Raw genomic sequence first — 24,703 nt, 5'->3', positions numbered from 1 at the left:
GCCTGTGGGTACACGTAGTAATAATAGATGAAGGCCAGCTCGGGTCACTGCTTGGGACACCGACCATATCCCGCTACTACGGCTTATCCTCCCAGACCTTGGCCAGAAAGTCCTCCATCCGAGTGAATTTGTAATCTTGCAGGATGCGATTGAACTCATTCGACACAGCCCACGCCCCCTTTGCCCCGCTCAGCAGAGTGCCGATGAGAACCGCGTTCAATAGACTTGCAGCTTGGTCGTCGGGAACGCTCGCGTGGCGCGCCTCAAGCGTCCATGATGTGTCGAGATGTCCGGCTTCAAGATCTTCGAGTTTCACCGTCTCGATGGCAAACGGACGACCTAGGATCTCCTGTCAGCAAAGCAACCCGCCGTTCCTTTGTTCGGGGCCCATAGCCTCTGTCAAGCCGTACCTCGAACTTTCTCCCCGATCTTGAGGATCTGAGAGACCGTGACTCTGTTGCCTGCGATGCCACCAATGACGGGCCACTCGCCCTCGTAATCAATTGCTTCGGCAACCACCGCAGCAAGATCTCGGACCGTGGTGAAAGTCATGACAAAGTCGTGGCCATCGACCACAATCGCGCGCCGGTTCTCGAAGTCAAACATGGTGTTCAGCGGAGCCACGTGTTTGGCGGTTCGGTACGGAGTTGCCAAATAGTCCAAGAAAAGACCGGGTTGGAACAGAGTATAGTCGAGAACCTGGACAGCAGCTGGATCAGAACGAGGACCAGGGTCGAGGGTCAATGGTGTAAGAAGGTGACGGGGATCCTGACCCTCCCGTTCTCGTTCACCTTCTTCAGGTACTCTCGAACCTGCGCCTTGCCGGCCCACCAAGGCATGTCCGTAGTCTCTGCGCTGTGAGATTGTTAGATGCTCCCCTTGCACCATCTATCAGCATCCAGATCACGGGTCGACTGACCTCCCCCATTCGCTGGGGGCGAACCGTTTCACGCCGGCGACGATGGCAGCATCAATCAGATTCTTCTGAGACCGGTTTTCTGGATCGGAAAGGAGCTGAATGAACGATAAGACGGTGTGTATCCCCTGCAGGGCCTCCACCAGCCCGGTCTGGTCGTCATAGTTCACTGCCCGCGAGGTGACTCCAGGGATGTTGTTCCCAATGGGAGGCTGTCGGGATCCGTTAGCAACCAAGTACTGTAGCTGATGAGAGAAGATAAAGTCTCGGAGGCCACCCACCGTAACATTCCTGCTCAGGATGATTATCTCATGCTTCTTCGCCGCCACCAACGCATCGATGACTTCCCGGGCAACTTCTGTAGGCAACGGTCAGGGGGATCTGTCAATGCGTGGGAATCTGGATTACCGCACGTCCTGAGCCACCGGCCACTGCGATCTTGACCATTGTGGTTTGGCTAAGATTTGTGTAACATGAAGTTGATCCAAGTTAGGGGAGCCATGCTGCCTCAAGATCAAGACTGTGTTGACCTTTATACGTACCCCTCTGGTTTGTGGCTGCTGAAGACGAGGCCAGCGGGTAGATTTGATGGCAACGCTAACGCAGGCGAGTTCCTCCCACTATCTCATCCTCCGAAAATCTCGGACCACCGAGCAGGAAAGAGACAGACCCTTACATCTGCTACAAGAAGTGTGGCTGTTGTTCCATTCCTATTGTTCCTGTGGTACCAGCAGCTCAACAGCCTGGGAGCTCTCTACCGACCGCAGCTGCTCTCAATATGGCCACAAGTCCAACTCGTCCAGATGCGCCCCACGTCTCGTCGCCGACGACTTCGGGACCAGAGCCTGGCACCCCTGCTCGGACACGCTCTCACTCCAGTCTGCGGCGTGACAAACCTCAGCTCTCCTGTAATCTGTGTAGAAAGAGAAAGTGAGCATTGGACTACAACTGGCACTGGGAGTGCATGCAACTTCCTGCCGGTCGACTGACTGCCAACTCTGCAGGGTGCGATGTGACCGCCAGTGCCCATGCACCACATGTTCCAGGAGAGGGCTGGCTCGGTTCTGTGTGTACGGCACCGATGCCCTGGAACACACCCTTCCACGGTCAACAGGGACTGTCCACGAACGAATCCATCAGCTGGAAAGTCTTGTCATCAGCCTCATGCAGCAGCACACGGCGCCCCCAGCCCCGGCAACGTCCGACAACATCCCAATATCCGAATCTCCGACTTCGAGCACATCCTCCGTCCCCGCCATGGATATCCAAGCCCACACGGCTGGCTCATCGGTGCCACTGGACGGGGGCTGTATGAAATTTGATCGCTTGGGCACGGCGAACTATGTCGGCAGCCCCCATTGGGCTGCAGTTCTCGACTCGATCACCGAGCTAAAGGAGCATTTTGAACGGGAGGAGGAACTTTGCCACATGCCGACAGATTTCACTCCTCCTGATCCCGGCCACTCCAGTTGGCCACAACTGTTATATGGCTATGGCTATCAGTGGGCCACAAAAGCCGAGATACTCGCTAGCATTCCACCCCGGCGGGCGGCAGACAGGCTAGTGTCCAGGTACTTCGCCTTGGATATCTCACCTGGTGAGTCTACTACATCGCAACGAGAGGTTTCGTGGACTGTTGCTGACGAAGTTCCTAGGAGTTCTCCATAGCGGCCAGTTTCTTCGTCAAGTGCGTTGCTGCTCTCACAAGCGTTCTTGGTGCCATGACTGACACTGCTTTCCAGTATGACCAATTCTGGAAGGATCCGTCCGCCGCACCGATCATGTGGGTTGGCCTTTTGTTCACTGTTATGTGTCTCGGGGAGCTTCATCAACACGCCCCGGCAGCCATGGACAGCACTCCCGGCATGTCGACGCTTTCTGTTGACACGTTCCGAGAGAGAATTGTCCAGTGCCTGATGATGGGCAAATACTCCAAAGGAGGTCCTTATGTCCTGGAGAGTCTGATACAACACTATATGATAGAACATTATCTGCGCCAGGATGCAGAGTTCGAGATCTGGATCTTGCTCGGCATGCTCATACCAATATCCTTGCGTATGGGGCTGCATAGAGACCCCAAGCACTTTACTGAAATATCGGCGTTTGCAGGAGAAATGCGACGCAGGGTTTGGGCAACAATTTTCCAGTACGATGTTGGTTTCTCGGCACTGGCGGGCTTGCCGCGTGTGATCAAGCCACACCAATGTGATACCGAGGAACCTCGCAATCTGTTGGACTCGGATTTCGACGAGAACACCCGGGAACTTCCCCCGTCACGGCCCGAGTCAGAAGCCACTCCCGTTCTGTTCCTTCTGGCGAAGAACAGGACCATCTCGGTCGGGGGCGTGATTAGTGACCTGGCACACGATACACGACCGTATCCTTACGCCGAACTGAGCAGAGTTGAGAAATTACTTCAAGACACTCGAAATTCCCTCCCAGCAAGTCTGCGATGGCAACCGCTCTCGCAGTCAATCATACAAGGTCCGCAGGCGATCCTGCAGCGGGTCTACCTCGATATATTTTCCCACAGAATGCAGATTATCTTGTACAAGAAGTATCTGTTGGCCTCGATGACACAATCCCAATACCACCACGCAAGGGAAGTCTGCTTAGACTCGGCAATGAGGATTCTAGAGCATCAGCATCTGCTTGATGAGGAAACAGAGCTAGACGGTCGGCTATCCTCGGTTCGCTGGACATATTCTTCAATCATCAACCACGACTTCATGCTGGCTGTTAGTGTTCTGTGCTTCTATATCAAACGATACAACGAGAATAACAAGGTTGTTGATCAAGAGACCTTTCAGAAGATCACATCACTCTTGAGAAAGTCACATCAGATCTGGCTCCGCTCCAGCACTGCGTCAAACGAGGCTCAAAAGGCGGTTCAGGCACTGAGCATCGTTCTCGGAATCCAAACCCAAGTCCCCGGCGAGGATGGCGAGATCACCAGGTGCAGCCATTTTTCCGATGGCTCGGCAGACCTATTTCCCCAATTCAGCAATCCAGCGGCCAGTTGGCCCGTCTACCAAGGTAAGGACTCTATCAATCTCTGTCAAAGTCAGTACCTAACTCGCCACAAGAAGATCTCTCATGCTCTAATCTGCCCACATTCAGACTCGACGCGAATATTAACACAAACTGCGCTGCGCCTCTAGAAAGCTGGACCTTGGACACTGCGGCTGTGCTTGAACCTCTTCCTTTCCAAGACCAAAATTGATGGGATAGTTCATAGTTCATAGTTCACAGGTCAATCAGACACCTTAGTCCCGTGTTGAAAGTATACAGCGGCATGGCGACTGTGGTAACTTGTGGTATCATTTACATGAAGGGTCTCAACTAAAGAGGGTTGGTGATTGACCTGATCTTGAGTTGAGAATTGCTTGAGTTGAGAATTTAATTCCATGTAGATTCAATGCTGGCACAAGGCTGCACTCCAGGTGCCGGTGACATCACTGTCTTGGCCAGGCCCGGAACGCGTCTCTTATGGGCGCGTTCCTCAATTCGACCTGAATTGAATCAGCACATGCACGTCCATCAATTCGGCCTGACTTGTCTGTCCCTTGAATCGTTGTCCAAGTCCACCATCTACAAGCTCTTTCAAAACGAGGTTCAATCGGTGCTCACTTTTATCCCTTCTATTCTACTTTAATCTCAACGGCGCCGAATTCGTTGACCGTCCGGGCCTCATCATGCCTCGCAAACCCAAATCTCAAGCCCGTACGACCGAAGACTCTGACTCTGCGAATGGCGAAGAGCGACAACAAGAAGAGCTTGACGTGACCGACCCTCCCACAATCGACCCTTATGATGTCCTTAAAGTCTCGGAGACTGCGACGGCCGATGAAATCAAATCATCCTACCGCAAGCTCGCGCTGAAACACCACCCCGACAAAGCCCGTCCTGAAGACCGCGAGAGCGCACACAAGACCTTCCAGGAGATTGCATTCGCATACGCCATCCTCAGCGACGAACGACGACGCAAACGCTACGACGCTACCGGTAACACGGCGGAAAGCGCCAACATCGAAGACAATGATTTCAACTGGGTTGATTTCTTCCGCGAACAGAGCGCCAATGTCGTCAGCGGGGATCTGATTGAGCAAGTGAAGAAAGAGTATCAGGGTAGCGAGGAGGAAAAGGAAGATGTGTTGGCCGCTTACGAGCAAGGAGAAGGGGACATGGACGCTGTTTTCGAGGCTGTCATGTGCAGCGAGATCCTGGCCGATGAAGAGCGATTCAGGAAAATGATCGACCAGGCGATCGACAAGGGAGAGGTGCCGGCGTTTGCGCAGTATACCAACGAAGGGAAGAAGAGCCGCGAACGTAGGAAGGCCAATGCCAAAAAGGAGGCCGAAGAAGCCAGAGAATACGCACGCGAGCTGGGCCTGGAGGACAAATTGTTCGGAAAGACGAATTCGTCGAAAACGAATTCGAAAAAGTCGACCGGGGATGGCGAGCACGACGCGCTCAAGGCGCTGATACAACAACGGCAACAGTCCAGGGCACAGAACTTCTTTGACGATCTCGAAGCCAAGTATGGCGGAGGAGGAGGCTCCTCGAAGAAAGGCAAGCGCAAGGGCACGGACGAACCGCCAGAAGAAGCGTTCCAGAACAACGCGAAGCGAGGCAAGAAGAAGACCCAAAAATGAGACCGATTGTGATTGAAAGAATGACCTGGGGCCATATGATTTTGCTTTGCATTGCATTACGAGCCAGCAAGGCGTTGGGACGGACCGAGGATAGCTTAGATATGTGCTTTGGCTCACGACTTGAACCGGCGTGGCATCGATTGGAATGGATGCTTGCTGACGAGGGCGTTTCCAGACAACCATGACCACTACGTACTGACGACTGGGCCTGAAGTGAGGCGGGCTCTCCAAGAACGAACGAACAATCAAGAAGATAGATAGGTACCTTTGGGATCACCTGCTGTCATCCGGTACTTTAGCTACGTAGCACCTTGTTTGTATCTTGGAACTATGCCTTATTCTTCTCGGTTGCGCTACTTACCAGGTAACATATAGGAGGTATACTGTACATAGTCTCGGCGCATACGCATACAGGATGGAACAGGAATTCTGGAAATTAAGAATAAAGCATTAGCTGCTGGGGGCAAGATCGGGGCCTCAGGCTCGCGAGGACCTAATTACTGCTAGATTACTAGGCACCTACATATAGGTACATAGTACTATGTGTCGTACTGCTGCCTTGAAAAGGTCGCCGCCATGAGACGTACAAAGTAATCTAGGTAAATGAAGATGATTAGGTAGGAACAACCGAAGAAAGTGGCGACATCGACATCGCTAGACTTGTCACTCGCATCGCGTCAACGTCAACGTCGACTACCAAATAGTTCGGACTTTAGAGTATTATTATTATTGCTAAACGCGAAAAAGTATTTGATAATCATGATGATACGCGCACTTGGTCCGTGTTCGTGCCCGTTCACGTTCGCGTGGGTCCTGGGGTTCTCTCATACTGGAAAACAGAAACAAATCGAGGTCGGTTTGCAGTTTCAGCGCTCCCTGCATCTTGCAACTTCATTGCAGCAGGAGAAGAGCCGCTGGGGCTTCTTAAGGTTCTGAGGCTTTAGTGGAGCCAGCTACGGAAAAACGGGATGGGAACTTGGGTGGAGGCGGAATCTCAATGTAGTGCTTCAAACTTGACCAGGGTTGAGGGCTTCAAGGGAAGAGGATGGATTTATGTAACATGCATACATGTACGCAGTGAGCCTGGTAAAGTCTCCTCCTCATCCTCACCTGCAGGGTCAAAAATGTCAGTGTAAGGTGACTGGGCCTCACGCCACAGGTTGAGATGATTCATGGAGGCTAAGGCAACCCTGGACAAAGGTAGACAGAGTCCAAGGTTCCAAAAGTGCGGAGGAATGAAGAAAGGGAGTCAGAACAATGGACAAAGTGGTGGAATAAGCTGTGGAGTGATTGGAAGGAGGCGGTGATCCGTCGTCATGGACACATGTCAATATGTTTTAAGGTACTGGCGGTACTGGTGGCACTGGTGGCACAGGCCGGCGAGAAGGAAGCGGTAGTGGTTTGGGGGGTTGCAGTGCCGTGGGTGAAGCCGGGAGGGAGAGAAGGACTGGATGCAAGCAGAGTGTTATCTAAGGCAGTCAACTGAACGGCAACTCTTAGTGGCAACACAGCCTGCGTTGCCAGTAGGTGCCAGTGTGGCGCGATGCTGTGCAGTGTGCAGTCGAATCCTCCATGGCCAGGAGGCAACTGCAGGTGGTGTGGAGCGGTGCGGTGCCTGTTTTCTTTCCTTCACCACTGGTGACTCGTGGCTGGTGGCTGGTGACTGGACCTTCTGCTGCGCTTCACCTGGGAACAAACAGCGTGGTGTAGTACCGGTGTTGATCCTGTATGATTCGCCGTCCGAGAAGGAGGAGGGAGGGAAGGAGGAGGGAGGGAGGGAGGGGGGGAGAGGCGCAGAGACGGAGAGAGAGAGCAGAGAGAGGGAGGAGTCAGACGTGTATCCCTAGAGTGAAGTGCATGCAGAAGAATACACTATTACAGCAGTAATTAACAGCAGTAGTAGTGGTCAGGCGTAGCAGTAGTAGTCGTATCCGGCCAGTGCCAGTGCAGTGTCAGTCCAACTCCAGTTCATCCTGGCGCAGTCCGGTCTTGGTCTTGGCAGATCCCCTTTCCTTTCAAAATTTCTCTGGGACAAGCACCGCTCTTGCTCCCAGCTGCGGTTCTCGCTACACACTCTTCCACCCAAATCACTTCTCATTTGCGCCTCTGCATCGCCTGAGGTTCATCTGGCACCGTCAACCGCTTAGTCGTTGTCGTGCCTCGTTTTCCCTTCTTCACCAGGGCTCAGCTTTGTCTTCTTCGCCGCAGAGCTCCGACCTCAACCGTTCGGACCACTGCCTGCGTTGAGAATCTCCCCTCAGGTTTTCCAACCGACCCAACCTCGCCTCCTGCCATCACCACCAGCAAAAGAGCGGCTTCCGTTCATTCGAGACAGTCGCCGCTTCGTGGTCATTTGCCGGACGCAAATTCTCGGCGCCGTTGACTCCCCTGCGGGTTCGGGCGACGTTTTTCAGTGAACGCCGTGTTTGTCATCCGCTTCGTTTCAGCCTTTCAGTCAACCTCGCGAACCTCTATCGTTCCCCCGAGACAATTTCATCCTCTCTGATGACATCCACGCCTCAGCAATCTTCTGCCACTCGATCAAAACCTCCTGCTGCCTCGGCTGCAGGCGCGCAACGTCCACCCTCCGCGACCGGATCGAATTTGGCTGCTCAGGGCCGGACCTCGTTTCCGCCCACCGCCAAACACCCTTCTTCTTCCACGCCAAATGCATCGGAGCCCAACAACATGTCTGCAGCAGTTGGAGGCGCTCCGCCCACACACGGTCATAGCGAGTCTGTGAACGGAAGAAATCCCACCATCCCTGCTATCCCTTCGGTCAATGGCAGTGTTTCCCTGCCTGATCACACGCGCAAACATTCCATGACAGTCACACCTGCAGGCGCCACAGGTTTCACCGCTAGCGGACGCGGACCAGCCGGCTCTCAGAACAAACCTGGCATTCAGTTTGGATCGCTGGACGGGCCCCATCCCGCGAGCTCTCCTGCCGCAGGCACCCCCCCTTCGTTGGCGCATGAGAACACGTCGAATCTCAGCGTCAATCAGGGAAACCCCCGAGCCACTTCCCCATCCAGCTCTCCTTCTCCAATCCCTCAGATGGCCTCTGTCAGCGGTGGGCGACCTCCATCGTCATTCCAAGGACAAGCAAACGGGTTGTCCTTTGGACAGCTTGATCCCAACGATCCAAGTGTAAGAACGCTCCCTGCAGTGCTTGTACACGCTGACTTACTTTCCCAGGGCCTGTCTCGACCCCTCTCTCAGATGCAGTTTGGACCACAGCAGGAGCACATGAGGCGAGGATCATCACAATCCGTCCACAGCGATGTCGGTGGCACAGGTCTGCCAACGGGTCCCGGCCGTGGCGGATATCAGTCTGGTCGTGGAAGAGGCTATCATTCCTCCTTCCAGCAGTCTGGGAACCCGTCATTCCGCCCTCCGACCAACGGCCGCGGATTGCAAGGTGGTTATCAGAACAGAGGCCAGCCGATGCCTTACCAAGGCTCCCCAGCCATGGCTACTCGAAGCCCAGCACTGGTGAACGCCACTCCTGGAACCCCGAATATGCCTCCAATGCACATGGTGCCCGGAATGCAAGGACAACCCAATGGATATTATATGGGACCCCAACATGTAAAGCACCACCACCCGCAAGTTTCTTCTTCCCGTGATGGCACAAGAGACAGAGGCAAACCTACGAGAGGTCGAAGTCGCGGCAATCGTCAAGCTGCTCGCGGTCGAGGCCCTGGTAGAGGTGGACACGAGGAAGGACCCTTTTACAGCAAAGATCCCGCCTCGGACTACTATCGCCCTGATCTCGCAAACCCTCCCATTGTTTCAAACACCCCCAAAGTTTTCCCTTATCCAGATCTTTCTCCCGAGAGTGGCAATTTTGAACATTTTCTGACTGCGAGAGCACAGGCCTTTGGTATCCCTACCCAAGCTGATCCCAGTATCCAAATGTTGTATAATCAACAATACTACGGACAACCTGGCCTGCAGGGTCAATACCCTCCTCAATATATGCCGCCGCAATCCCCTCGCCCTCCCTATCAACAGCATGCCTTTGCGCCAAACATGCAACACGGTTACAGTAACCAAGGCGCAATCCCCCCATCCATGTCCAGACAATCCTCTCAGGTGTCTGCCCCTGACCGTCCTGGCTCGAGTGTCGGACAACAACCACAAACACCTGCCCCGTCCGGTGCTTCTCACACCAGCGCCCGCACTCCGAGTTTATCGGCACAGAAAACCAATTACAAAATTCCTCCAAAGACGAGTGCAGCCTTGCTGATCAAGAACGGCGCTGGCGAGGTGCTCTCCTTTAACAAGCAACCTGCTTCTCCAGCCAGTGCCACCCCAGCCTCGGCTCCCGTGCCTCCTCAGCCCACCCCTACTCCGCCTAGTCGCACCGGCAGTGCAGCCGACAACGCTCATGGCCGCACGGACAGCGTCAACGCAAAATCAGCAGAGGAGGCCAAGAAGTCCATGCTGGAGGCAATTGCAAAGAAGATCGCCGAGGATGAGGCCAAGATTAAGCGGGAGAAAGAACTCGCTGAGAAGGCGCAGATGGAGAAGGACCAGACGGATAAAGCGGCCGCACAGACCGCAGAACGCGAAACCGCTGAGGCCAAAACCAAGGCTGACGCATTGGAGAAAGAAGCCAAGGAAGCCGATGCTCGGAAGGCTGCTGAAGAGGCCGAAGCTGCGAAGAAAGCCGAACAGGCTGAAGCTACAAAGAAAGCTGAACAGGCCGAAGCTACAAGGAAAGCTGAAGAGGCTGAAGCCGCGAAGAAGGCTGAAGAGAATAAGGCCAAAGAGACGCCCGCTCAACCCGCCAAGCCAGATGAGGAAGAAATCGACTTTGATGCCATCGAAGCTGAAATGGCCGCTTTGGAAGCAGAGGAAGCCAGGCGCGAGGAGGAATACAAGAAGAAGAAAGCCGCAGCACTCGAGGCGCAACGAAAGAAGGAGGAAGAAGAAGCCGCAGCTTACGAGGCTAACATGAAAGAATTGGAGCGGAAGGCCGAAGAGGCGGAGCTCGCACGAGAGAAGGAGAAGACCGAAAAGGGGGTCGGAGACGATGCCAGCAAGAAGCTGTTTGCTGAGCTTAAGGCAAACCCCTTCGGTACTCCCGCATCGGTCGAGAGTCCCGCAGCCCGTACTCCTGCTGAAAGTGGTACGGCCACTCCCGTTTCGGATGTGTCGATGCCGCCTCCAGCCAAGGCTCCGGGACGGCGCGGCAAGGCTGCCGAGCTCACTCTGGACACAAAGAAGCCTGTCGAACCACCGGAGCCAAGTGCGACACTGAAAGCCTTGCAGTCAGCCAAGAAGCTGGATGATCTCTCCAAGGTCACTTACCCCTCCGAAATCGCGTCACCGAGTCCGGCGCTCAACGCGAACGCCCCCTCGGATCGCAAGTTCAAGTACAACAAGGAGTTCTTGCTTCAGTTCCAGAGCGTGTTCAAAGAGAAGCCCACCCTCGACTGGGATGCACGACTCCGAGATGCGTTGGGTGACGGAGACTCGTCGGCCCGAGCCAGTGCCTCCGCACGAACCCCTTCGGGCATGGGTAACCGCAGTACTTCCTCTCGTGGACCTACAGGATTGACCCAGTTCGCACCCATGGGCAACTTTGGTGGTGCTGCTCGTACGGCCCTCCCACCTGGCACCACGTCCGAACAACGATTTGCCGCCTCTAACGCTGCCATGAGGACCGGTCCTTTGGCGGCAAATCCCTTTGCTCAATTTGGTCGTCCTGGTCAAGGAGCTCCTGCCATGGGACGAACTCCCTCCAACAATCCTCTCGGCCCCATTCCTGGATCCCCACGCGTTGGCGGCGCGAGCCGAGGTGGTTCTCGTGCTGAAAGTAAGAGAGGGAAACAGGGTGGCAAACATGGTGGTGAGGATAACAAGTCCATGCCCCTTACTGCTGGGATGAACATCGGCGCACTCGAAACATCCGCCACTGGATGGAAACCTCGCAGCGTTGGCCAGGCCGTCGTATCTGGACCTGCCCTGGGCGGTGATGGCTTGATGGAGCCCGATGTCGTCCAACGTAAAGTCAAGGCCGCGCTCAACAAGATGACACCCGAGAAATTTACCAAGATCTCGGATCAGATCTTGGAAATTGCAGCTCAGTCGAAGCATGAAAGCGACGGCCGCACCTTGCGCCAGGTCATTCAGCTCACTTTTGAGAAGGCCACCGACGAAGCCCATTGGGCTCCGATGTACGCAGCTTTCTGCAGAAGGATGTTAGAGAGCATGAGTGCCGACATCCGGGATGAAGGTATCAAAGACAAGCTCGGAAACGTCGTCACTGGTGGCAATCTGTTCCGAAAATACCTGCTTAACCGGTGTCAAGAAGAGTTTGAGCGTGGGTGGAAGGTCAATCTCCCTCCCCAGCCAGAAGGCCAATCTGAAGAGGCTGCAATGCTGTCTGACGAATACTATATTGCCGCAGCAGCCAAGCGACGCGGTCTCGGTCTCGTCAAATTTATCGGCGAGTTGTTCAAGTTGTCTATGTTGACCGAACGCATCATGCACGAATGTGTCAAGAAGCTTGTCGACTATGATGGAATCCCCGAAGAAGCAGAAGTCGAGAGCTTGACAAGTTTGTTGCGCACCGTGGGCAAACAACTCGACAACCCCGAAAGCAAAGCTCAAGGCCGCATGGATGTCTACTTTGACCGGATCAATTCTATGATTGCTCTCCCCGACCTCCCGAGCCGTCTTCGATTCATGCTGATGGACGTGGTCGACCTTCGAACCAAGGGCTGGGTTTCGAAGGAGGACGACAAAGGTCCCAAGACCATCCAAGAAATCCGTGAAGAAGCCGAACGCAAAGCACGCGAGGATGAGCTCAGAAGACTGGCTAGTCAAGGCAACCGAGGCGGGGGTGGCAGGTTGCCCATGGGCCGTGGTGATGCTCGGAGCTTCAGCGGCTATGGAGGACAGATTCCTCCGCCAGACAACTCCAACCGGGTGGGCACCGACGACCTGCGAAGACTGGGCAATCGCAGCACGCGCAACCCCAGCCACACTGGCACTGGGTCATTGGGACCTCCAAGTATGCTAGGGGGACGCACCAATAGTGGCCGTCGAGGGCTCGGCCCAGGTGGCCTGCTGAGTCGAGGAGGAGATGACAGTGCTGCCAGTAGCCGTACCGGCACCCCTCCTGCACAGAAGGAAAAGGAGAAAAAGGATGAATCCAGCGTCAATGCGTTCAGGTAAGCCAGTCTCGCCGACAATGTACTTGTCCAGCCTCGATGCTAACTGTATCTAGTGCTCTTGCCGCCCTGGAAAATGATGTACCCGGCTCGCCGCCGTCCAATCCCGCATCGCCTCCTACACAAAAGTCGCAGCCGAACATCGAACGAGAACGGTCAAGATCACCGGCCAAAGCGGCCGAGTGAAGCGTTTAGCAACCCGTTCAAAGTGTACAACATAATGCGTTTCGAACACTAATATTTGACAGACGGCCGCTTGTGGGGAGGTTGGAGATGTGCATTGATACCCGGCGCGAGCCACATGTTTAGCATTTACAGCACAGCGGACCTTTGTTTTCTCACCAGAATCTCCGGCCATCAACCGCCTTTTTGAGAAAACCTTCGATTCGACTTGAGAGCGATAGAGAACGTGTCCCTAGCATGATACATGGCGAGGACTTCGACTTCATTCACTGGCAGGGAGCGCCTTTTTTTTTCGGCGATTGTGTTTTTACCGGTTTCCAAAAGTGAAGATCAGGGCGCACAGGATTACGGATTGCAGGGTGCGTGCTACTACACGGGGCTCACACATGCTTGGACCGAGGCCGAGGCCGAAGTGGCATGCTTCAGTCGCCCGTGTGGCCGTGGTGGTCGAAGCTGGTTGCGGCGTGGGGAGGAGAGGAGAGGAGATTTTGCGTTTGCTTCAGCTCATTGGAAGGGCGCCAACTCGAGTAACGGACGCTGTTGCAGGAGATCTCTCCAAAGGCGAGTACTACTAGAGATATTCATCATGAGAGCACAAACAAGATCAATCCGACAGTGTTTGAATTCTGGGAGTCCAGTGCGTGTCCCTTCCATCCGTCGGCGAATTCAGGAAAGGGTAATATTCTCCTAGTGTACGTGGACAGATTCCGAGTGTCATTATATTAATCCAGAATACCTGGTAGTGCCTTGCTTGACGGTCGCGGTTGTATAGTGCTTGTTCAATGTTTCACAGTGTGCTCCCGCAACGCGTGTCCCGCCCGCCGCGTAGCGTCGGCAGCCTTTGCCCTTTGCTTTTCTTCTGCTTCATACTGCTCCTGTATCAATCTTGCATGCCGGCGCTCCCGCTCTTGGAGTTTAGCCTGTCTCTCCCTCTTCCTTGCGGCATGGCGGTGTCCTTGCTCTCTGTCATCCCGTGCTTCCCGGGACAGTCTCCTCTGGTCATCAAGCGACAGCACCCAGGGCTTGGAGAGGGTGGACTTGATGAATGATGTGCGTGCAGACATCAGAGCCATCTCGTGGGTGGTATCAGGAACGATCGACAGGCGGAGGAGGGTCAGCTGGCGCGTGGAGCGGAAGGTCGAGATTGTACCTTTGGCTTGCACGACCGTGCCGATCTGGAGGGCCGACAGGGTTTCATGGAGGCATTGTTCTTCCGTGGGTCTATTGGCAGCTTGGGAGGTTGATTTGCCTTTGCCGGCCTCGGCCTCTTTCTCGGGCTTCCGACATGTCACGTCGATGGTGGCCCCGCTACCATCATCGACGGTAAATAGCCAGAACTTCTCAAAGTAGTCCTCCAAAACCACGACCACGCCGACGACCTGGACGAATTGGATGGGGTGGTTCAAGTAGAAAAGCAGCAACGGAGCATCGTCTCGGCTACCACCACCACCATAACCCCAACGCTCCGGGGCCACGGAGGAAATGGCGATGTCGGCATACTTCTTATGAGGCTGTAGGACCAAATGAATGTCGCGTGCCGGCAGTTTGACCCAGCTGAACCATGTCGCTGAAGCCTTGAACGTGTAGGCTGGATAGAAGGTCAACTCCGGGGCGGCGGAGCTGCTAAGGATATTTGGGGACGGCCGTTCCGCACGAGGTGTCTGCGGCATTCATTTGGGCCCGGAATGCCTCTGCCTCTCTGGATGCGCGTTGAACCGGGTGTGAGGGCGATGAAGATGACTGTCCTGTCGGTGTGGAGGGTCGTGAGTCGTGAGTCGTGACAGCGAGGATCGGCGGCGGTCGAGCGAAGTCGCGGTTCAACGCGTGTTGCTAGCAGCCGCGATCTGGCGGCGTTTGGCCGGGGTTCGGCTATCGCGGCACAGGCCCCGATGCGGTATTGTAATGACAGCTGCAGTACACAGATGTCTCCGTTTAATCGAGCAGATACTGAGATACTGCTGTCAGAACGTTTTCATTACCCGCAGGCTGCCCTCCGCTGCCTTGCGTCTTTTGTCGCCATGCGCACGGCTACGGCTGCTTCGTCGCCAGCACCTTGTTGGCTTTTGCTTTTCAACGCCGGGCCTCTGATTGAAGCGATGACGGATGGCGGTCTCCGTGATCGGTGGGCCATCGACCACTAAACTGTGGCTATCTAGGTGTCTGTCCCATTACCATTGCCGCCATGCTTCTAACATCTATCATCTCCGTCGTCCAGCATCCTATCCTGACTTCCGACAGCCCGCGTCCTCGTCTAACTACGACCGCACTGGTGGCCTGCTATGCTTTCGAAGAGTAAACAGATCCCAGCCAGCCTTGAGCCTTGATGTCGAGCGGTCCATTTCACGGGGATCAACATGCCAATGCCAACCAGATCCCCTCACCGCTAGCGAGCGTCCGCCTTGCGCCTGGGCAGGATAAAGTGCCTGATTCTCATCTCATAGACGCAACCCGGACCACCCCAGACCTTTCTTCGAGCGACGGTTCCCCTCGACTCAGCCATGGCTCCCTCGAGAGAATGTCGACCGCGCAGGACGTCGCTCCGCACGATGTCCAAGTGCAGCGGACCACGACCAGTGCGTCGTGGGCGGGTCCCGTGCATACAGTTTTCACGCCGGGCCAAAAGAGATTCATCGTCTTCATGGCGGCGTGGGCAGGGTTCTTTTCTCCGGTGTCTGGCAATATCTACTTGCCCGCTCTGAACCCCCTCGCTACAGACCTGAAAGTGTCCGACACGCTGATTAACTTGACTTTGACGTCCTATATGGTGTGTCCGTGCAAATTGTCTCTGGCCAAGGTGGTTTGCGGCTAACAAGCCCCGATGCTAGATTTTCCAAGGGCTCGCCCCTGCATTTTTCGGCGATTTCGCGGATGCTGCTGGTCGGCGTCCTGCATACATTGGTACAGACCATCTTGAATATGCTCCAAACTGTGGCCTGTACTGACGGGTCGCCTAGTCTGTTTCGTCATCTACATATTGGCGAACATTGGTCTAGCCTTGCAAAACGACTATGCCGCTCTTTTCGTGCTTAGGTGCTTTCAGAGCACAGGAAGCAGCGCCACCATTGCCATGTGCAGTGCCGTTGTGGCGGACATCGCCACCGCCGCCGAACGCGGCAAGTATATGGGTTTCACTCTGGCCGGGTCTCTTCTGGGTCCAGCCATAGGTCCTGTCATCGGTGGTCTATTGGCCGACTTTCTCGGATGGAGAGCTATATTTTGGTTTCTGGTTATCTTAGGCGCGGCGTTCCTGGTTGTCTTTGCCATCTTCTTTCCTGAAACAGGTACTTGAGTCCCTCCACTCCGATTTGGCCGCCAGAAACAGTGGTTGACCAGGTCGCAGCCCGCAGTCTTGTCGGCAACGGGTCCATACCGCCCAAGGGTTGGAACATGTCCCTGATGAATTACCTCGCTGTTCGAAAGACACGCAACCTCGCATCCGAAGCCGAACTATCTGCGATCCAGGCCCAAGCTGACGCTCTGCCATCGCGGAAGTTCCGCTTTCCGAACCCTCTACGGTCCATGTATCTGATCCTCGATAAAGAAAACGCTCTTCTTCTGTTCTACAACGGCTTTCTGTTCGCGGCCTTTTACGCCATAACTGCTGCGATGCCTTCCCAATTAAAACAGATCTACGGTTACAACCAGCTACAGATCGGTCTCTGCTTTATTCCTTTCGGAGTGGGGTCTATGTGTGCAGCCCTGACGAATGGACAGCTACTAGACCGTAACTTTGCGCGCTGGTGTAAGAAGCTGGGAGTGAAGATTAAGAGGGGGAGAGACCAAAATCTACGAGATTTTCCGATCGAAAAGGCCCGGCTACAAGTTGCTATCCCCGCTGCCTACTTCGCCGCGGCCATGGTTTGTATCTTTGGCTGGATCCTCGACGTCAATGGCCCACTGGCGCCGTTACTCGTGGTACTATTCTTAGCAAGCATGTCCATGTCCCTCGCTTTCAATGTCACCAGTACCGTCCTGGTGGACTTTTATCCGCATGCTCCGGCGACCGCGACGGCGGCTAACAATGTGGTCCGATGCTGTCTCGGCGCCGGGTGGACGGCGGCTGTGATACCGATGATCGAAGCCATGGGTCGAGGTTGGACCTTTACATTCTTGACGTTGTTCCTTGTCGCGACGTCTCCGATGCTCTGGCTGGTTTATTTCCGGGGTATGAAGTGGAGGACGGAGCGTCATGAGAGAGAGGACCTGGCGAAGAAAATCAAGGAGGAGAAATTGAACCGACAGAATTCAGCTGAGCATGGCATTTCCGAAGAGTTCAGCGGTGGTGCCAGTAACAACGAGAAGCAACCGCCTGTCCAAGGAACCGTGGGTGTGGGTGTTGGTGTAATTGAGAAAGAGAGGGACGGTCCGAGGGAGAGGGAAGGGCCGGGCGCAGACACAAACACGAACACGAATACGAACACAAATGCAGACGCCGAGCAGACACGGGCGGGGCGGCAAGAGTGACCCGGACGGTCTGACAGGATCGGGGTCGGAAAGGATCAGGGGTATAGGTACCTGTAGGTAGGTGGTTGATGGAAGGCTGGTGACGGACGATATAGATATAGATATAGTGACGAAGTCATGTATATACAAATTACCATCTATCCCTGAGTTTTGCTATCTATAACACGAGTGAAGCTAAGCCGAAGCCAGCGAAGAAGAAGAACCATTCGGCGACCCTACAGATAGAGATAGAGATGGAGATAGAGATAGCGTGGACGGGGACTCAATTACCATACATCGTGTGCTGTAGAACCAAGCACCAAGCACCTAACATATATAACCAAGCAAGCTATTTATTCGAAACTGCATTGCATTCACGCCTCATAACAGCATGGATGTGGTCACATGCACATCCAGATCTAAGATACAGATCTAAGATACAGATCTAAGATAAGATATAATTCCACCATCATCAAGTCATACACATGGTCTTGACTCCTTCGACCACGCCGGAAAGCATGCGCAAGCCGTACGCCGAAGAGACTCGGTCCATGACGTCCAAGGTCGAGCGAATGTCGGTCCGGTCCATGGTTGCACACCACTCGCCTCCACAGGTGCAGTGGTCACGGAAGAGCGAGTCTTCGCCTTGCAGGGTGCCGCATTTCTTGCATTTCAGATCCTGGATTTGCCAGCTCAACAGCGCCGCCTGGACTCGAGCAATCAGCTTCTCTTCCAGCGCGATTTTGTTGTATTCGCTCTGGCAGCTGGTACACCTCCACGGCTTGGTGGTGGCATCTTCCGCTCCGGCTCCGCCATTCTCCGAGTCAGGCAGGATATCTTCATCTCGACACAAGTCGAGGTCTCGCGTCATGGTGCAAGTGTCGCATACCAGACCCTCGAACCGGAGACTGGCGCTGGGGTTTTCGAAGCGAGCCTCTTGGCCAAACTCTCGCACGTCGAATAGGCTCAATAGCTCTTTGCGGAGGAGCCGGGCTTCCAGTTGCAGAGGTTTCGACAACGACACAATCTGCATCAGGGCCTTGACCAACTCGAGCACGGGATCACGAGAGTGGCGAGCGTCTGTCGCTTCGAGCGTCCCTCCCGGCAAAGATGGGAAAGACCAGTCACTCGCCAGTTCGGGATGGAGTAACTCCTCGCGCTGCCGTCGAATCAGCCCGGTAATCTGCTTCTTCAATGGCTTTGAGAAGTCGTCCTGCAGCACTGTCGTCACTTCGCTACTGGTCGCGTCCTCCGTCAGACTCAGGAACCCGGAGGGCAACTGGATCGGTCGGGGCGTGGAAGATGTATCGTTCGGCGAGCTCGTCGGCCGCTTCAAGGTTTGCAACAAGTCGGTGAACGCGATCACCCAGTCGTCGAACACAGGTTGCAACGAGACGGGGAGGAACTGGGAAAGCTGCCAGTGGACGATGGTCTCAAGGTCCGCATTGGTGGTGCCCTCGGTGATCGTGGACGTTCCTTTCCCGCCGTAATTGTATGCATCATACCATAGGAGGACGTCCCAGTAGTCCTTGACCTCCAGGCCGAGGAAATGGAACAGTGGCTTTTGTTGGATCGATTTGAGGATGTATTGCGAGTACGCGTATGCGTTCTCCACCTCTTGCTTCGACGTCTGCAAGAGCAATCTCGTCGAACTCGCAAACACAACATGTGAGCCGACGCGGCGGAAGTCGGTGATGAGTTGCTGGAGCGCCTTCTTCGACATCATCTGCACGTAGTAGTGCAAGTGTCGATCGTAGAGACACGATGCAGGAGCCTCGACCCACCGGACCAGGTGCGAAACCATCACATCGGCCAGGCGGTTGCCCCGACATGCTTCGGCCCACCATGACTTGACCATTTCCCGCAGAACCTCGAGCGCGGCCTGCGCGAAACCTCCAGTCGATTTCACCATGCTGGAGTTGGCAGGAGGGTCGGCGTCGCCGGTAGGATTGAACGCCACCGATTCGGCAGATCCTTCGAGGTCGTTGATGATGGACGACGTCAGGATGGTGTTGATGGTGAGATTCTGGACGGCAACATCTACACACACCGAAGTATAGGCGCCGGGATTGTTAATCGATGGCATCTCAACCACTTCGGTGAGCGGACCGAGAATGTCATCCCGCTCATAACCAGCATGATCTGGACGGGGCTGTTCGGACCACCACAGAACAACATTGCTCCTCTTCAGCCTCCGCGCATAAGCCAGGTCGATGAGAAATCGTGGATCGTCCTTCTCCAGGTTGCACACCGGCACCCCCCCGTATCGTGCAAGCTCGATCAAGTGTGTCAGCCACCCCGCGACATTGAAGTAGTGGGATATCAACTGCTTGAAGGCGTATCCCTGCCAACCCAGGGAAGGCAAATCGGCATCGGCCTGCTCGGTGGGTAGACATAAGACGGGATACTCTTTCATGATGCGGACGTCGTGAACCAGTTGTTTGTGGGAAGTCGTCTGGAGGAGAAGAAGCGTCGGTTTGGACTCGTCGGATCGCCACCGTTTGAGCACATCTGCCATCTCCAGATTGGCTTTTCTTTTGGTGGTCACTTGAGAAACCTTGAAGGCCAGCCGAGATTGGTACGGGAAGATATCTTCGACCAGCGCCTGATCCTGAGACTTTTGTCTGTACTGTTCGGCATAGATCTTGTCGGCATTGGGGAGTTGGGCATCTCGGCCTCGGCTGAGCACAATGATGTGTGCCTCAGCCTTGGCCGTGGAGAAGAGAGCAAACACGTTGCGGTCCCCCGCGGCGACGTGGTAGATGTAAACAAAGGCGAACGAACTGGGATCCTCTAGATAGGTCGACGGCGATGCATTCCTCAGCAGGGCCGATAGGTCAAAGCCCTGTTCCAGGCCCTTCCCGAGCACGCCCTTTTGGCTCTCGTCAAACGAACACATGTTGCCCAATTTGAGCAGGGCACGCATAAAGAGAGGCAGCTGACGTTCGTAGACGCCCTCAACACTGGGGTGGTTGCACAACAACGAGACAGACTCGGCCTCTCGTAAATAGACGTCTTCTGGCATGGTCAACTGGAACAGATGGACCGACGGGTGGCCGTTGGGTAGGATGTGGTTCACTTTTTCAACTTCGCAGCCGGGCACCTCCACGTTGGGTAGCTCCTCGCCTTTGAGGTTGAGATAGAGAGTCCTGGGCACTTTGATCTTCAAGGCATGAATCTTGCTGCCAATGGCCACGAATGCGGTGACCTCACCCGGTGAATCACCTTGGCGCAGCTGAAGAAGATGCCAAGTGTTGATGTACAACAACTCGGCTTGGTTGCGGAAGAAGCTGCTGATCGAATCCGTGGCGACGTTGGGTCGTTCACCGAATAGTTGACGACGTCGAGCCCGGGCCTGTTTTTGAATCTTCCATTTCTGTTTCTGGTACTCCAGCCAACCGCTGTAATCTTCGTCGATCGCGGGAGGATCAGAAGGCAGCGTGGCAAACGGGTCCACCAGTGACTGGTTGGTGTTTTCGTCAGCCTTCCTCTTGGCCGATTTGGTGACGGGCCCACGGGACTTCAGCCCGGCGTTGAGAGCGTCTTCGATGTCCCCTGAGCTAGAGATCCGATGGTCGAGCAGGTTGACCGACCGTTCAGCCAGGGGCAGCTTGTCAAAAAGGTCAGTCACCTTCTTTTGTTTGAGTTTATCGTCTTTCGCCGTGATCCGCTTCTGCAGCCAGTCCGGGTGCGCAACACGAGGCACCGGGTTTCTGACCTTCTGCAGGGCGGCAGGAATGGTGATCAGCTTCTGAATCACCGAGCCCAGGCGTTCCAGGTAGTAATCCCAGTCGATCACAGTCCTGGGATCCATATCTGTAGGATCCTCTTTCAACCATTTCCTCAGGAAAAACCGCTTGACTCCCTCCTCGGCGGAGAAAATGGCAACTGGAATGGCTCGTTCAGTGACCGGGGTGTTTCGCGGTCTGGCGGAGATGATGTACTTGCAATTCAGACCCTTGTCTTTGACCATTTGATCTCCCAGGAACTCGGCCAGTCTCTTCGCCGTGGTGATAGAGGTAGACTTCTGCGCTCCGTATTCTTCCAGGGTCTTGGTCATACTTTTGTTTTCGCAAATCAGATCAATTAACTCTTCATCCGCAAGAGTAGAACCATGCTGGTGCAGTACGTCGAGCCATCGATTGGCAACTCGGGCAACGGCACCGTACGTCTCGGCCAGAGTGGTCCCTTCCAAGAAGAACTTGAAGATTTGAGTTTGAAAGATTTTGATGAGCTTCAATTCACCTCTGCGCTTGACCTCAAACCCTTTCAACTCGGCGAGGGTGCCATCGTGGTTGAAGACGGCATATCGCTTTTTCAAGTTTTTGTCTTCTTCCTTGGAAGTAGGTAGGATCATTGCCTTGTACGGCCCATCAACTTCGAAAAAGATGGAGTTGTCGCTGTGCGTCTCGTACTTGAACGCGGCCGGGTCGACAAGAGTTTGATATTGGTGGTTGGTGAACCGTGCATGAACGAGATGGTTGAGCATCACGCAAGGGTAGGAGATGGCCATCTTTTTCCCATTCTTCAGTGTGAAAACCACATTTTCGGGAAATGTCGCCGGAAGCATGCACCAGATCCCGTCAGTGTCCAGCTCCAACGGCCTGCCGATACGTTCCACAAGTTCTCGCGCCATCTGAATGATGTGAGCACCGGTCAGACAGGTAACGCCCGCCATCTCCAGTGAATACCATCTTGAACCCTTCCGCATCACGTAGCCATAGAAAGAGTTGAGGATGACCTTGTGTGCTAGCTGAAGGGAGTCGTAGAGGACGACCATCTTTTTGGACTCCTCGATCTCTTGAGCTGGTGCACCCGAACTTTTGAGAGCTTCCGTCTTGCCCTTCCAGACCTTCTGCTGACCCTTGAAATCGTAACGTCGATCCCGAAAATCGCGCACAGTATTCACGTAGAACGGATTCTCTCGTTGGCAAATGATGGCCTCCCGCTCAATGGTTTTGGAATCGTGGATCTTGTGGTAGATCTTCTTCGAATATTCCTGGAGTCTCTTCCGCACCATTGCAGCTTGCTCATCGGGGCTGAGTTCTTGAAATGTCCTTCTCGGTGACTTGGGGAATTTCCCGGGAAAGGTCTCGTTGGCAACCGCTCTCCGGATCATGTTGTACTCGTCTCTTTTCGTCGGCAAGAACTCTCCTCTCCATGCCCAGGGCAGCCGTCGATCGCAAGTCTTTCCTGGCCGGTTGAAGTCACAAGCTGCACAATCCGATTCCGCCTTCATCGAATCAGGCTGCAAGCGATTGGTCGTCATGATGTTGGGATACATGGAAGCTACATCCAGATGATATATCAGAGGCCGTTCGTTCCGGTTCGGGGTCTCTTTCAGGCTATTCAACTTTTCGCAAATCTGAGCCCGAACCTCTTCATAATTCGTAACATCGTCCAGGGACTTCTTTTCTTCAACGGTAATGCAAAACTTCAGCGCGGCGTCCAGATCACGTAGTAGCTCGTCGATGGCTGTTGTATCAATGGCAAAATTGACCGGGATATCCGCCCGAAACACACCTGCTTCGATACTCTCCACATGCCCGCCGACATAGGTCTCTGACTCGAGCAGATGACCCTCCCAAAAAGCCTCTCTCTGTTCCGCATGTTTGTTGGGTAGAACAATGTTTTTTTGGTACGCTTGCACCATTAACAGCATCTCACAGAGGGTGCCGGTCCCTTTTCGCAACGTGTCGTCGGGGTTGAGTGGGAGGATGGTACAGAGTGCAAAAATGAAAGGATGCACATACTTCATGTACAGATAGTAGGTCGCCACCGCATCGGAGACTGAGTACTCGGCCAGTATCTGTGGGTGTTCGCTTGCGTAGGGAGTCATGAGCTCGGGATCCAATTCGTCCGGGTCGTAGCCTAGTTTGGCAACGGTCACAGCCTTCAAACCTCTGCTCCCTTGAGGCAAGTAGCTGTCTCTGTTGACCCAAGCAAAACAATCCATATGGACACAGTAGTCGCTTTGGTAGATGTCATCACTGTTCTTCCGGAACCCGATCTCCGCATACATGTCAATTCCGAGTACACTCGCTCTTGCTTCCACGAACGGCCAATCGAAGAAGTCGCCGTTGTATGTAGCAATGACGTTGGGTCGTGCCTCTTTGATGTGAGCAAAGAATCGTTCAATGAGCGCGCGTTCGTTCGGTTCGTTGAAAATCAAAAATGGGCCTTCATATTCTGCCTTTGGAGTATAGTCGAAGTCTGCGATGTCCTCGGAGACGATTTCTCTGTTGGTGATGAGAACCCCCTGCCCATCGATCATGTACGATATCATCATGATCTGGTCAATGACTGCGTCGGGAAATTTGAGGGGTAGTTTGGTCGTTTCAATATCGAAGGCGAGCACGACCAGATCAGCTCTCTGTAACCGCTCTTCGAGACAAGTGAGAGATACCGAGCCGTGTTTTGCCTCCACCGTGTACCATTTTCCGATGCGAATGTCTTTGTCGATGGTCACACGGACGTGATACGGCACGTCGTACTCCCTAATGTCGAGGATAAAGTCGCTGGCCTCGGAGATGCTGTTCGAGCGTATGTCGCTGGCTTGTTCCTCGTCATAAATGTCGAAGCCGGCGCCGGCACTGGCAACTTCTGCATATGTGTCCATAGCGTTCGCCTTCTCTTTGTTTTTCTGCGCGATAGGCATCACGGTTTTCCTGACTGACAGTAGGTCGGAAACATTGGCGAATGTGAGCTTGAGGAATGTTCGTCTGTATCCGACCAGGTGGTTCGGCATTCGTAGATCTTCCTTCGAAACACGAGCCACTGCCTTCACCAGACCTTCAAACATTCTTTTGCACCACTCTTCCACCTCAGCTTCTCTCCCTCGCTTCACAGCCAGCAAGAAGTATGGATCGTACTCGACTGTGGCTTTGAAGTTCTCGCCGTCGTCGCCGATAAAGTAGAAATCCACTCCCGCGCGGCCACCCGGCACTTTGGGGTCCTCGATCGATGTGCTATGCATGTTATATAGCCATCCAACTCTTTTCCTGCCTGATTCATATCTGGGAAATCCCATAGCCTCATCTATGCTGTTGGCCAGTCGAGTGGCTTGGATCTTCTCATCCTGGGAGGTTCCTTCGGTAGCACGGAGTGAGGATGCATCGACTGTCTTGGTCCGGGGTCGTCGAGAGGAATTGTTGGCAAACCGGACATTGGAGCCATATTTGCTCGGTTTCCTGACCGGCATGGCTGCGCGACGCTGGCGTCAACGTCAATTGCAGTATCTTCTAATCATACAACTTGTTGATGTCGTGTGGTCATATTGTTCACACGGGAGATATCGGCCGTACAAAAGGCTCGGGCGT

The 24,703-nt window shown here is 54.3% G+C and overlaps 7 protein-coding genes across 7 annotated transcripts; 4 read left to right on the top strand and 3 right to left on the bottom strand.

The window, feature by feature from the left end:
• Positions 1 to 76: 76 nt before the first annotated feature.
• A1O3_00781 (uncharacterized protein) lies at positions 77 to 1,363 on the bottom strand (the record flags this gene model as incomplete). Its single annotated transcript, XM_007730931.1, has 6 exons — positions 77 to 339; positions 411 to 699; positions 774 to 855; positions 920 to 1,128; positions 1,198 to 1,274; positions 1,330 to 1,363. 6 exons carry the CDS (start codon positions 1,361 to 1,363, stop codon positions 77 to 79), a joined length of 954 nt encoding a protein of 317 aa, XP_007729121.1.
• Positions 1,364 to 2,080: 717 nt separating this feature from the next.
• A1O3_00780 (uncharacterized protein) lies at positions 2,081 to 4,077 on the top strand (the record flags this gene model as incomplete). The annotated part of the gene is made up of 3 exons (XM_007730930.1): positions 2,081 to 2,539; positions 2,659 to 3,952; positions 4,037 to 4,077. 3 exons carry the CDS (start codon positions 2,081 to 2,083, stop codon positions 4,075 to 4,077), a joined length of 1,794 nt encoding a protein of 597 aa, XP_007729120.1.
• A 534-nt stretch (positions 4,078 to 4,611) lies between these two features.
• Positions 4,612 to 5,571, top strand: A1O3_00779 (uncharacterized protein; the record flags this gene model as incomplete). The annotated part of the gene is made up of 1 exon (XM_007730929.1): positions 4,612 to 5,571. One exon carries the CDS (start codon positions 4,612 to 4,614, stop codon positions 5,569 to 5,571), a length of 960 nt encoding a protein of 319 aa, XP_007729119.1.
• Positions 5,572 to 8,076: 2,505 nt separating this feature from the next.
• A1O3_00778 (translation initiation factor 4G) lies at positions 8,077 to 12,944 on the top strand (the record flags this gene model as incomplete). The annotated part of the gene is made up of 3 exons (XM_007730928.1): positions 8,077 to 8,721; positions 8,770 to 12,758; positions 12,815 to 12,944. The coding sequence occupies 3 exons, from the start codon at positions 8,077 to 8,079 to the stop codon at positions 12,942 to 12,944; spliced, it is 4,764 nt and encodes a 1,587-aa protein (XP_007729118.1).
• A 776-nt stretch (positions 12,945 to 13,720) lies between these two features.
• A1O3_00777 (uncharacterized protein) lies at positions 13,721 to 14,611 on the bottom strand (the record flags this gene model as incomplete). The annotated part of the gene is made up of 1 exon (XM_007730927.1): positions 13,721 to 14,611. The coding sequence occupies one exon, from the start codon at positions 14,609 to 14,611 to the stop codon at positions 13,721 to 13,723; it is 891 nt and encodes a 296-aa protein (XP_007729117.1).
• Positions 14,612 to 15,456: 845 nt separating this feature from the next.
• On the top strand, positions 15,457 to 17,405 carry A1O3_00776 (uncharacterized protein; the record flags this gene model as incomplete). The annotated part of the gene is made up of 4 exons (XM_007730926.1): positions 15,457 to 15,705; positions 15,767 to 15,839; positions 15,896 to 16,222; positions 16,282 to 17,405. The coding sequence occupies 4 exons, from the start codon at positions 15,457 to 15,459 to the stop codon at positions 17,403 to 17,405; spliced, it is 1,773 nt and encodes a 590-aa protein (XP_007729116.1).
• A 451-nt stretch (positions 17,406 to 17,856) lies between these two features.
• A1O3_00775 (DNA polymerase epsilon catalytic subunit A) lies at positions 17,857 to 24,585 on the bottom strand (the record flags this gene model as incomplete). The annotated part of the gene is made up of 1 exon (XM_007730925.1): positions 17,857 to 24,585. One exon carries the CDS (start codon positions 24,583 to 24,585, stop codon positions 17,857 to 17,859), a length of 6,729 nt encoding a protein of 2,242 aa, XP_007729115.1.
• Between the last annotated feature and the right edge of the window lie 118 nt (positions 24,586 to 24,703).

Source organism: Capronia epimyces, assembly GCF_000585565.1.
Source record: "Capronia epimyces CBS 606.96 chromosome Unknown aczIQ-supercont1.1, whole genome shotgun sequence".
NCBI lineage: Eukaryota > Fungi > Ascomycota > Eurotiomycetes > Chaetothyriales > Herpotrichiellaceae > Capronia > Capronia epimyces.
Note: the sequence above shows the minus strand (reverse complement) of the source record. Positions and strands in the feature narration are given on the sequence as shown.